This window comes from Melozone crissalis, unplaced genomic scaffold (assembly GCF_028551555.1).
Source record: "Melozone crissalis strain CALT ecotype California unplaced genomic scaffold, PUWL_Pcris_2 ptg000006l_1, whole genome shotgun sequence".
Classification (NCBI taxonomy): domain Eukaryota; kingdom Metazoa; phylum Chordata; class Aves; order Passeriformes; family Passerellidae; genus Melozone; species Melozone crissalis.
Genome location: NW_026535784.1, coordinates 22,195,753 through 22,209,568, shown reverse-complemented (window position 1 = coordinate 22,209,568; position 13,816 = coordinate 22,195,753). Strand labels below are relative to the sequence as shown.

Sequence of the window (13,816 nt, the reverse complement as noted above, 5' to 3'; positions counted from 1 at the left end):
ATTAAAAGCACGATTAGTATACACAACATGCTACACTGCTTGATGCTGAGACAATTTATGGAGTTGAATTGCAGGCTGGCTTGTTGTCTTGAAGATGCCCGAGTTGCTTTCTCTGATAAACTCACAGAAAAGACAAAGTCTTGGGCACTACAGTAATTTTAAAGATTATTAACTCAAGAACTTTGTGAAAAGAAGGGAAAGTGGAAACAGTACTGTCAACAGAGCTCAGGGCATGCTGTTTACACGACAATGTAAAACTCCAAAGGTGCTAATAACTTTCCTTCTCTTCACTAAATGCTGGGCCCACCTTTTGTTTCCCAAATTGTACCAGGTCACCATTCCTGTTACTCTTCAACAGACGCATAAGATGAACACACAAAATTCTGATAATCTGCTGCATTTCAGATTCAGATACCTCTTTCCTTCCTTATTTAGAATTTTATTTTCTGCTCTAAGTCACGATCAAACTGCAACAAATTGCTAACCCTCCCATGCCAGTGCTAACACAAGTTGTCTAGCTTAGACAGAATACACCTTTCCCATAAGGCGCAGCATGATAAATCCAAGATCCAAGGCTGGCTCTCACATACAGTTCAACTTCTGAGTTACAAACTCAGTCCCTTTGGTCACAGTCACCAAAACCTTCACACTGTGCCAGGACTACGCACAAAATTCGGCCTGTCACACTTGAATCCTGCTGTCTCAAAGGAACATAGAATTTAGCCTAGAGATGGAAATGAAGCTCCTTCCTCAGGAAAAAAAAAAGCTTCAAGAAAGCAGAGACCACACCAGACTCAGATAAATCCCTTTAGACACTGCTGCGTTTGTAATATTCCAGACAAAGCCTACGTGAAATCCGTCAGAGGCACGGCATCCAGCCGCGGCCTGTCCAGGAGCACAGGCCAGCCGGGGCCCGGCAGTGCGGGGCGGCTGCCAGCGCTGCCCGGCCTCCGCCAGGCTGCAAACAGGAACAGCCGCCGCTCCCGCACCACACCGGCTCACAGCGCACCGCAAGGGCGCAGCCCAACCACAGCACCGCCGGAAACCGACCACACGGTAACAATTTAACAGAAACACTCAGAAGAGCTACCTAGAGCAGGCGGCCTCCCGAGGGCCCGTCCGACACGGCTGCACCGCCTCCCGCCTGCGAGTCCCGCACAAGGGGCCCCCGACCCGCCCCGAGCCCGGCGGCACCGCCACGGCCGAGCCGGCCCGCGCAGCACCGCGCCAGCCCCACGCCTGGACGGGGGAAGGGACGGGAGGGCGCCGGGGCTGCCTCGCTCTCACCGCGGCGCCGGGACACGGCCGGGAAGTGCCGGGACAGGGCAGGAAAGCGCCGGGCACGGACACGGCTCCTCCCGCCGCGGCTTCCGCCCACGTGACGGCGGCGCGCCGCTCGGGCCGGGCCGCCCGGCAGCGTCCCCTGGCGGGGAGGAGCGGGCGCGGCGGGCGCGGGGCACAGCGGCCGAACCAAAAGTGACGTCAGCGTTCTCTAGTGACGTCACGGCAGAGGCATTGAGGGGGTTCAGGCCTGTTAGCGGACAAATGAGTCCACAAAAAAATGCAGGTAAACCTGGTGTTGAAAGATGCATACACTGCATTACAGTGTCGCACAATCAATTTCTAATTACAGTGTCCAGCTCTGACTGCATGCTGTAACTCCATTTGGCCACAGCATCAGGACTAATGTCACTTCACAGAATCAGCAAGGTTGGAAGAGACTATTAAGATCATTCAGTCCAACCATGCACCCAGCACTATCACTGCAACCCCTAAACCATTAGACCTTATCACCCACTACCAGATCCAGACACCTTTTGACCACCTCCAGGGTTAGTGACTCCACCACCCCAGGCAACCTAGTCCAATGCCTGACAACACTAAGAGTGAAAAGAAATTCTAGTATTTCATCTGAATCTCCCCTGCCTGAGCTTTAGGCCATCTCCTCTTGTCCTCTCACGGCAGGCACAGCAGGAGAGACAAACCCCTCCCCACTGAGCCTGAGCCGCCCTTCAGGGAGCTGGAGGGCACTGAGGCCCCTCCTGAGCCCTCTCCAGGCTAAACACACCCAGCTCCCTCAGCTGTTCCTAACAGAACGTGTTTTCTGGAGCCTTCGTGAGCCTTGCTGCCCTTCACGGGACTCACTCCAGCACCTCAATTTTCCTTTGAAAGTGAGGGGCCCAAAACTGAGCACAGTGCTGGAGGTGAGGCTTCACCAGTGCTGAGTACAGGGGGCAATTCCTGCCCTGGTCCTGCTGGCCACACTACTGCTGGTACAGGCCAGGGTGCCATTGGTCTTCTTGGCTACCTGGGCACAGCTGGCTCATGTTCAGCTCATATTCATAATCTGTGAACTGCATTCAGATTTTTGCTCTGCTCCTAGGTAGAAGAATCTGGACTAACTGACAGTCTTTGGTGTCAGTGATAATCCAGATGGGAAAATTACGCTGAAACTAGATTTAGGATTTGGCATCTAACCATGAGAACTGGTGTCCAAATTGGCTATAAGTACTTGTAGTCACTGATGAATTCTGTGAAAACTGGAACATTCTCCACATGATCAATACATTTACCTAATTTTAGCATTGTTAATATAACGGAGTGCAGAGTTAAGGATAGACTGAAATCACTCCAGATTAAATTGTATATGATTTATTAATTCTAGTGTGTAGCTGATAAAATGTATTTTTGAGGCCATGACCAATAAAGAACAGAAAACATCCTTTCCAAGGAATTGTTCTAAATTGCCAGTACGTGCATTTCTAATGTGTAGAACTGTGTTTCTATAATTCCTGTGTCATATTTCCACTTAATCAAAAGCATTAATTGAAATGAGCTCAGTTGATTACAGCATGGTGCTAACATCACCAGTGTTGTGGGTTTGAGCTCCATATGGGCAATTCACTTAAGAGCTGGATTTGATAATCCTTGCGTGTCCCTTCCCCGAATATTCTGTGATTAAATATGACTGACCAATTAAATCTTGCTGAATGTACTTTTATTTTCTGATTTACAAAACCATGCTGTATAATTCTATAATATATCATTCATGAGGGCCATGGTTAAAATAGAAGTTGTAGTTTGGTAATTTCTCAATTCAGCCACAAAATGTAACTGTCTCTGTCTAGCTCTATAAAGACTGGACAAGGCAGCCATAAAATACTGGACAAAGTTTCATAAAGCTCTTGTTATTAGGCAGAACACTCTAATTTCCTATCTTTTAGCTTGAATTATGCTAAAAGAAAAAGGAAACCACACTAAAATGCACTTTTTACTGCTAAAATGGGTTTACACATTAAAACTGACAAGAGATCATTTACCAAGATGCACAGTGCCATCCTCTCCCCTCCTACTTCAGCTTTCCACAGATGCTCTTTAGAAAGGGTGTTTGAACTCTCAATAGTGAGTTTAAGTCATGAAAAAATATCCTTAAATTATATATTAAAAACTAAAAAATACAATCACTCACTTTACTAGAGAAAAGATTTATACGCTGAAAGTGACTGAAAGCATGGCAAAGTGGATAGATGGCAGGGAAAGCAATATAGGCTTGTGTTGGAAAGAGGTATGTTAGCATATCTATGACCTCAAAACAAAAAGGAGAAGTATGAGAAATAACCTAGAAGGCACAGTTCAGAACATGCTCCCTGTTTCACTACCAAAATGTTTTTTTAAAATTCTGCACTGATCTGTATTTGCTTAATTTAGGATGCAAGAAAATACTAGCTATCCATGAAAAATAAATTCACGGGAGAGGAGTATTACTGCTGTAAATAAATTCTATTGTCAGAGGTTTCCCTGTATTTTTAATTCTGAAGTTGATTTAAGTGTTTAAAAATATACATATATAGAAAGAAATCACCTGTCTTCCATGACAGCCTCTGTTCTCTTTCTGCCTGTTATGTGAGCATGAATTTCTGTTTGCTTATGATCACTCTTCATTTTCAGGCTACCATGTATTTTCTTCTCTCTGGAACAGACTTGGCTAATAGCTACTCCTGTCTTCTGAAGAAAATCTGCATTATATACCCAATCTCATGCAATCATTCCATCACATAGTTGAAACATTTTATAGGAATGCTACAGATGCATTTGTGTTAATCCTTTCCTCCTGTAAGTTTCTTCCTAGTCAGTTTTGCAGAATTCTTCCAGGAGAACTAGATGAATCCCCAGATACTTTATTTCAAACTACATTCCATTTATCTAAGGTCAGGAAATGTGATGTAGGAAATAATTCCACACTAACAGAAAGATGGGCTATTTAGCCTGTTGGGTCTTTTCCATTCATAATTTACCATACTCTCTGTGTGCTGTGGTGCAGCTGTGCTATGCTCACCACAAAGTGATAGTGTCCCTCAGTCTTCCCACAGCACAGAAAGGCAATTACAGAGTCTTGGTAGCTGATAGCTCATAGAGAGCTGTGTGAAAGTAAGGAGTGCCTAGATAAGGTCCACATAGATCTTTTTAAGTACTCTTCCTTTTGATAGTAACTGAAATAATTGACATGGACAATGTCCCTGGTTTTTGCATTCTTTTTGTTCAGTCAGACTGCTCAGTTAAGAATCTCTGAAATACTACATTATCAGACAGAAGAAATGCCAGAGAGATTCTAAGTGCATATTCTTCCACGTAAAATGCAGGCTGTGTCTTCCAATATAGCCCATTACATGTTTATATAGTACAAGAATAAAATTGTATAAACTACCAATGAAAGTCCATTAAATATGGTTGAACATTATAGCAACTGTTTATCTGTTATCAGTTTCTAAAATGATACAGACAATTACTGGGCAAGAATTAAGTACACATGTACTTTATTTCAAAAGAATGCTCTGAAGTGCTCATTTTTAGAGTTCTATGGTTTTTATTACAATTACAAGATGAATGATGAAAGCTGTTCCACCCAGAAAACATTTCCTTGTGCCTATTAAGCAAAGAATTTGTAAATATTGTGGAAAACATTGTGACCTCAACAATCAATACACAATTCTAACAAGACAACATATCATAGGTAGCAGTAGCATGAATTATACTTTCTATATAAGGTGGTTTTGTGGAACCTGGATGTTGGGCAAATACTTCTTGTAGCTAATAATCAAATGTCACAATACATTTACTTGCACTGGATTATCCCAAAGACATTCTCAAAAGACCAACTGTATTGTACAAAAAAACACTAAAATTACATTCCTTCTCTCTAACAGTATTTAGGTGGCAAATTTAAGACCTAAGTCCTTATAAATGCCAGAGGATTTATGTTACCCATGTAAACTGCCCTCACAGCTGTCTTCCTGAACAGTAATAATTACTAAGATCTGTGTTAGAACCAATGTAATTTGCAATATATGCCTAGAATAAATATCTAACATCCAAATATTAACTAATCAGAGGTATGGGCTTTCCTATGTACACACAATAGGACAACATGGCAAAAGTAGAAAGCTGTACCTTTTACAGGTTTTCAAATATATTCTCACTTACTTGATGTTATTTCAATTTTGAATCCAAAGTACATTTACATAGATGTTTTCAAAGATGGGAGTTCCCATGAAAGACAAAGTCCAAGCCACAGTACAGCAGAGTACGCTTGCACAGCTCTCCCATGTTGGAGATGGCAGGTGCTGAGTGAGGACATGAGCCAGCCTCTGATCTGCTGGGAGCTGACATCACCTAGCTCCAGCTCCATACCCAGTTTAGTCCACAGCCTGCCTTCCTGGCCTTCCTTGGCTGCCAAAGGAAAAAGCTAATTCTCTTCTGCAGGACATTCTGACCAGAAGCTTCTCTGAATGGAGCTTACTTTGGGTTGGCATTTTTTTATTTACTATGGGATGGACAGCCAGCTAACTCAGCTGACAGAGACTGGGCAGGAACACCATGCTTCTTACCATTAACATTGCTCCTCTTCAGCTTCTGTTCAACACTGCTGCCACTTATCCTCTGTTTCTACCATAGTAAACTGCTATCACAAGCTGTTTAATTTTGAGAGCTGCTCCAAACCCCTCAAATGGACTCCATCCCATGGTAACTGTAGCTCTAAGTACTAATGTGCCTTTAAGTAGTGCACTGAATATGCTCACACTCAGCTAGACACTGGTGAACATAATTCTCATCATTCTATTTTGAAAACTCTATCACTTGCCTACAAAGTACTGCTAGTAGCCAACAACTACTGTTTACACAGCATTTTCCATCCTTTGGTTTAGAGATAGAGACAATTTCTGTTCCTTAACCACAGCTGCTCATAAGCAATGAAGGGCAAGAAATGACACATTAATGTTACAGAAATTCTCAAAGGTCTAACAAATAAAGCAATTCTGCTTAAGAACATTTATTTTCTAAGTCAGTATCACAAATAACCAGAGGGAATACTAAATGTTCTGTGGGAAAAGCAATATAGCTGCATAGGTGAAAAGTTGGTCCCATGTTACCTGAATGCAGTACTCCTATTCATCAGGATGAGAACTGGATTCTTGTAGGGATGTAGGTGTGATCACTTTAAGGGAGTTCTGTGTTTCAGCACAGTTGGAAATGGAAATGTGCATCATTCTCATACAGAACTCAACAGATTACTTATTTTTTCCTACTTCCAAGATATTAACTAACTGTCAATGCTCTTAATGCTGCAAAAGTATTTCAAGCTATTAATGAAAGATAATTTATACCTCCAACAGCATATCAGCAAATGCTGAGCTCTGCTTACGTAAGCAATCCCCACTGACCATGATTAATTACTGGTTCTATATTTCCAGTCTCTTGTATGTATATTTGCTAGAATGAGGACCTCTTAATATGTATAAATGAATTGTCAACTATTCATGTAAAAAGTATGCTCCACTTTTTACTTACATGTAAAATTAAAAGGAGACACTACATATCACCTACTAACTTTTTGATCAGGTGGTTTATGAAATGCTGGTCAGTGAAAGTCAACCAGTCACCTTAACGCTAGAAAATACATCTTTAGGAGAAACGACAGAGGGAGAGACATAAAAGGTTGAAAGCATAGAAGCAAACCCTCATAACTACTATGAAATCTCTATTGCTGGATGACCAGATTGAGTCATCATTTAGGTAGGTGTCATCAAAGTTCACAATCTTGAAGTCCTTCTTAAGGTACGTGGCATTCAGTTTGTTCAGTGTTCGAGCAAAGGTATATTTAGATGCACAACTATATGCTTCCATATTGTAGACTTTGTGGAAATGCATATCAAAATATGGATTATCCTAAAAAAAAATAATTTGAGAGAGAATGAAATTACTACACACATTACAGAGTTAGAATTGCAATCTGTTGTTCTCTGCCTAGCTACCTACAGGGCTTTTTCTCAGTATGATGGGCTCTAAAGGACTTCGCATACTTTTGCTATTCATCTTAAATGGTATTTTAAAACTTTAAAAAGTAGCAGCTGTAATTCTTTGTCATTGGGAATTTTTTTTGGGTAAAACTTTCTAAGTTTTCGCAAGCAGTACACTCTACTTTATTGGTACAGTCTTGTTTTGAACTGAATCTGTTATGTTGCCTAAAACACAGTATATGAAAAGCACTTGCCTGGGACTATAACTGTGTCTGTGGGAGAAGAAGAATATTGATTGCTCTTCCTGCCTGAGTTGTACTTCTTTGTGCTTTCTGGCTCTTTGACACAATTAATTCTAGCAGCAGACAAATTCTTTTAAATTCTATGGATATGAATACCTATTATGAATATTTATAGCAGTGTTAATTACCCCATGAGTTTGAGGTTCAATTAGGCTTTTCTTTAATCAAAAATGAGACAGATTTTGATCATCCCAGCTGTAAAAGGCTGAATCATTTCTGAAGAATATTTTAGCACAACACTTCAGAAGAAAGTCTCCATTAAAATTTTTAATGAAATTTTGTTTTCAAATATATCCTAAAATCTATTACATTAACTGCAGTTTACGCTGGAAGCTGCAGATGGAGAACTTTTATTACCAGCTATGATGACCAAATTAGAAAACACCCAGCTTCTGCCTGAGGTCTCAACCAGAGATGAAGGCTATTATAATAAACTAACAAACAAAAAAATTTCACCTTCCTCTTCCTCTCCAACAGTGCAAATGTGATGTGGAGCCTTTCACATGCAATAAAGCCAAAATTTCTTGGCAACTTAATTTTATTTTTCAGATAATGCATTTTAATTGCATTTTAATACTTGTATTCTAAATTGCAAAACAAGAAAATTATTTTCTATGTATATAATACAGAATGTGACACTTACTGTATCTGCTTCTTTTCCATCAATCATCTCCAGATCTTTCAGAAACCACTTTTCAACTATTTCATATTTCTCCTCTCGGTCCACTCGCCAGTGTTTAACCATACATATTTCTACTTCTTTACTTTTAGTTACTAGAAGAAAAAAAGAGTTTAGATACACAAGCAAGTATTTCCCAAAGTTAAAACCCTGACAGCAGGGCTGTATGGGGATATACTGGACTTGACAGCTTTATTTTGCCCAGGTAGTAGGAACAGCGCCATGTTGTTAGTCTAAGAAATCTGTCAGATTTTAGCAGATTTAGGATTTACCTTACCCACCCTGTGAAGATAGAGTCTTTTGTTCAAAAGCCTTTCATGTGAATTCACTAGCACTGCAATGAAATCCTCATTCTGGCACTGGGTCTGCATTATCCTTCTTACTTCAAGAGGGAGACTTTTTTGGGGTGCTGCAGTTAGGAAATTGCAAAACCTGTTTTACCAAGGTTCTGCATTTACATGACTTCTGCTATACTTTCCATTCTGTGAAGGATGTGCTCTTATGAAGCCATAACTTTTTAAAAAAACCCTTATTTCCCTATCTAGTATGTAAATGAAATCAACATTGAATTTTTTTCTTAAAGCTTCCAGTTGTCCAGTGCTAAATTAATAGAAATTACTGTTTTCCAACTTAGACAGGAAATGAGATTAAAAAGAGCACGAAGATGCTCTTTGCAATAACTACCACTATTAATTGATTGCCTTGAGTGCTGACTAGGAGACTGGATTTCTGTAACAGACCATTACGAGTGTGAAAAGTACCAGAGCCTGATCAATCTGCACATCCAGCTGCTGATGGCTGCAGGGCAGGCCACAATCCCAAGCTATCTGGTAGCCCAAGTTATGGTCAAGAAGTCACCTACATGTGGCAGGAACACTTCAACTTAACAGCACAAGGCTAGGAACACAGGAGCAAAATGCTTTTATTTCCAAATACTGCCTGAATTTTTGAAACCCCATTTTGAAACTTCATTAGCTTTACCTTTTTCCTGTTAAAACATCTCTCATTCTCATCTGCTTATAAGAAAATGATTATTAAATAACAGCAAAGTATGTATGTTAGAGATATTCCTTCTTTCCATTGTAAAGAAAAACAGTGGAAAATATATATATTTATCATAATTTCTCTCAACCTATAGCTTCCCTGCCTGGGAAATACAAATAATTTTTTTCCTTGGTCCTATCAATCATAGTTACTCAATCATTTTTACCAAAAGACCACCACTGTGTTATCTTCCATGGAGAAATGACAATGGTTTTCATTTGCAAGCAAATCTAGCACATTATTCCTAGGAAGTTCTCTTCATGCTTTCAGTTTCACTCATTTTGTTTGTTGGTGTGCCAGCTTGTAAGGGAATATGTTGTCTCCCTCAGAGTTAAAACTAAAGGAAGCAAGCCCAAACCCCAAGTCCTCTCCAAAATACAAAGGGATGTCCCAGGGCCCCCCTGATCCCCACACTGCCCCTGCTGCACCCCTCTGACAACAGAAATCCTATGACATAAGGACAGAGCACACATCTTATGCACAGTGAATACAGTGGTGAAACTTGGGTGTGCTATTTTCAGTTAAGAGATAAAAAAATATTTTCCTGCATTTTACATACTGCTTGATCTTGCACTCAGTTAAAAAAGTCAAAGAAATTTTTTTCATAGAGAGCATGAGCTCAGATCTACCATGTCACTCTATTAGGCTCTAAAAGCTTCGCTTGAGGTGGACACAGCTATGGCAATACCTTCATAGAGGACCAAGTATTTCTTAAAGCCTCTCGTGGACTAAACACCTTTTCCAGTATCTCTGTAGGACAAAAATGTTATCTCCACCATTCCATCTTGGGTATACCAATACTGGGTTGTGAAAACCCCTGAATGGGGCTGCATTTCAGCTCTATGTTCTTCTGGGGTTTATGAACTGTTTTGTGAAAGGATGCTGTCACCTTCATGCAAGAACTGGGACTTGCTGTTGTGAAAAGGAAAGGAAATAGTGTTGGCCATATGGCACCAAAAAAAGATTGTTCATTTACTCAGGATTCTGTTGTTACACAATTTCAAAAGGCATAGATCTCTTAAGTTTTGACTATAGTTCGACTGATTTTTTTTTGTGGTAATTTGAAATCAACAGAAACACACAGAGGTTGCATTGCAGGGATAAGATTTTAGATAATGTGTTTTGCTCCTACAGAATCACAGCAGAACACAGTAGTGGCTGGCAGCTGGATGCAATCCATCTTTCAGAATCAGATTTCCACTCTACTCACCACTTACTCAACCGTGCCTGAATATATTAAGAGAGTGTAATATTGGATAGTGGAGAGATCCTACTCTTAATACGCTACATGAGTTTTCCTTTATGTCTTTAGAGACTTCCAATCAGTAAATCTGATTAGAGGCTTTCTTTGATGGTTTGTTTTTCTCTACCTGAAAAAGAAGTTTTTAGGAAAGATTTTATAGATGCATAATGTTAATTCTCCTTTTTGGAAGTTTCGCAACAGTGAACTGCTTATAGAACACCAACATGGAACTAATCATATTTCTACTGATAGTTTCATAAACTGTGAATGCGATTGGTATTTCTGTATGTTTAGAAGCCCTATGATACGCAGCAATTAATTCCTTAAAACTGCTTTTATAGTTCTAACATATAAAGCCTGTTCTACCAAAATTAAAGGAATACAGGGAACATAGCTGGTTCAGGGTTTCCAATAATCAGTAAACAGCTCATGTGTTCTAAGGACCTCAGGTTTTTAGAAAGATTATGAACACAGAATATTGGATGCCAATCCCATATATGTCTCAAGCACACATTATTTCTACCTATTATATGTGTTTGGAACCTGAAGAGGAAACAGACTGAAAGAATCACCCACTTCAACCTAACTACATACAGATAACATATCTCTTTTTATTATTTTTCAGTGGTTTGAAATAATAATTTAAAAAAACCCACACCAACCAACTTTTCTGAAACCTCTATGAAACAGATTATTTACTTGAAAAGAAATTTAGAAAGTAGCCAGATAATTACCACTTAAAGCAATCTTGTTTTACTCAAAGTAAACATCTTGTTTTACTCGAAGTTTATGCTAATTACTAACTCCAATGTGTATTTATTTAAACCAGAAGTCTAATTTGTTCAAAGTAGAATAGGGACAACATAAGGGACATTAGACCAAGCCAAGAGACAGTACAGAAAATTTACAAATGTTTCCTGCAGCGTTAATGCAGGAAAAAAATCTGTAGAATTTGGAAAGAATCTGTAGAATCTAGCAAAGAATCTGTAGAAAAAGTGACTAGAACTATTGCAAGGGTTTGCTCTTTCCAGAGCAGTTCGGGCGCTCACCGCGCTGCCCGGCCCGAGCACGGCTCTCAGCCGCGGGGCAGATGCGGTGTTTCCGCGCTGGTGTCAAACCGGGAGCCGGTGTGCCTCACACCGGGACAGAACGCCGTGTTTCCGCGCTGGTGTCAAGCCTGGAGCCGGTGTACCTCACACCGGGACAGAACGCCGTGTTTCCGCGCTGGTGTCAAGCCTGGAGCCGGCGTGCCTCACACCGGGACAGAACGCCGTGTTTCCGCGCTGGTGTCAAGCCTGGAGCCGGCGTGCCTCACACCGGGACAGAACGCCGTGTTTCCGCGCTGGTGTCAAGCCTGGAGCCGGCGTGCCTCACACCGGGACAGAACGCCATGCTCGGGGGCTGCGGGAGCAGCGAACCGGGCTCCGCGCTCTGCTGGGGAGCGGCTCGGCGGGACGAGGCGCTGCCCCGCTCCGGCCCAGGGGCGCTGAGCACCGGCCCCGCTCCCTCGCCTTCCCCGCTCCCTCCCGCGTCCCCCACACAGCCCCGGAGCCCGGCCCGCCCGGCGGCTGCCCCGTACCTGCGGCGCACAGGTAATAGCGCTGGGCGCCCGCGCCCTCCACCTCGATGAACTCGTGCAGCCTCTGCCGCCGGGGCCCGAACAGCCTCTTGGCCAGGTCCTCCTTCACCAGCGAGGACATGGCACCCGCGGAGCTGCTCAGCGCCGGGCGCCGGCCCCCCGCGCCCCTCGGCCGCCACGGGGCACCACGGCGGGGGCTGCGCTCCGCCCGCGCTGGGCCGCGGGGCGCGGGACTGCACGCATGGCCGGCACCGGCACCGGACCTGGCCCCCGCCCCCCAGCAGCGCCGATAAAACTTCGGGCCAGCGCCGGGAGAGGCCGGGCCGCGGATTCCCCGCCCCGTGTGCCAGCGGCGCGCTCCGGGCGCAGGGGCCGGCCCCGGCTGCGCGGCCCCGCCGCTGAACGAGCCAAGGGCCGGGGGTGCCGCGGGGCCCCCGCCAGAGCTGTCACCCGGCCGGGGAAGGACGCAAAACAATCACACCAGAGGCGATTTACCAAGAAAAAAATTAAAAAAAAAAAAAAAAAAAAAAAGCTGTTAACGCAATTCTTTTTATCAGTAGATGAAAGCAAAAGGAATTAGATGGCATTACGGCTGTCACCAGTGTTCCTCCAGTAACAGCTTTTTGGCTATTAATAGCGTTATGGACAAAATTACCTTATGGCACTCCTTGTAAACAGAAAGTGAACTCACGTCCAGAGGAGTCGTCAAAGGCAGCCTGGGCACTACCCCAGAATGTTTGCACGTCTGAGAGGTCTTTCATATCAGACATAAATGTATTTGCAGAAATTTTGGTTGTTTCTGCCATTCTGCAGGTTGTGGGTGAAAGTTTCTGGAGCTGGGCGCTTTTCATGGTAGCCTGTGCTAGAGTTTTGCCCTTTGGACTAGTTTCTGGCTGCTTGTAAAAGTTTGGATATTCTCTTCTTATTCTTATCTTGAAGCTTAGCAAATCTGGATACCTTACTGAGTTTTTCATTTTTGTGATCTCAATGCAACATAGAAGGAAATGTTACCTTGGAATGAAACTGAGTGCTAAAGTGAAGGCAAGATTAAGAATCTGAGGATATTTTAAAAATTGGCAATATTAGAATTAATTAGTGACTTAGGTCTACATGGTGCTGATGATGTGAAGCGAAATGGAATCAAGTTAAAATGATGCAAAATTAGGGAGAATCATCCTCTGCTATAGATACTAAGCATATTGGGTTGACATGTGGAAAAGGATTGTAAAGAAACTAGGTTTTGATTTATCATGCCTTCTTTTGATTGCAAACTGTGTTTGTAAATGCAGCTATGATTTTTTGATATATAGATTAATTTCCTTCTTTGATTTGGGAGAGTAAAGTTACTCTAAGCATCAGGATTCATAAGTACGGTGCTTAGGGATAAATTTAATCTCTTAGCTTTAAAGTGTTATTTTAGGAAAAGAGCAGGATGCTCACTTGCAAACCAAGACATCTGCATATCAGGAAAGTGCCTTCTTATGGAGACTTCCCAGAAGATATCTGAGGCCCAGGATGCCCAGGTTCCTGCCCACAATTTTGATGACTTGGCCACGCCTTGAATATGAGACTGCTGTACAAATTGGCTTGCAGTTCACTGTCCCTCTCTGTCGGCCAGACATTGGCAGAATTGGCAAGGCTGATACCCCAGGCTTCAGTTCATCACCACCAGTG

At 42.4% G+C, this 13,816-nt stretch overlaps 1 protein-coding gene across 1 annotated transcript; it reads right to left on the bottom strand.

The window, feature by feature from the left end:
* Positions 1–4,848: 4,848 nt before the first annotated feature.
* EXOC1L (exocyst complex component 1 like) lies at positions 4,849–12,263 on the bottom strand. Its single transcript, XM_054296055.1, has 3 exons — positions 12,143–12,263; positions 8,241–8,371; positions 4,849–7,224 (listed from the first exon to the last, which is right to left on the bottom strand). The coding sequence occupies exons 1-3, from the start codon at positions 12,261–12,263 to the stop codon at positions 6,961–6,963; spliced, it is 516 nt and encodes a 171-aa protein (XP_054152030.1). The 3' UTR covers positions 4,849–6,960.
* Positions 12,264–13,816: the final 1,553 nt, after the last annotated feature.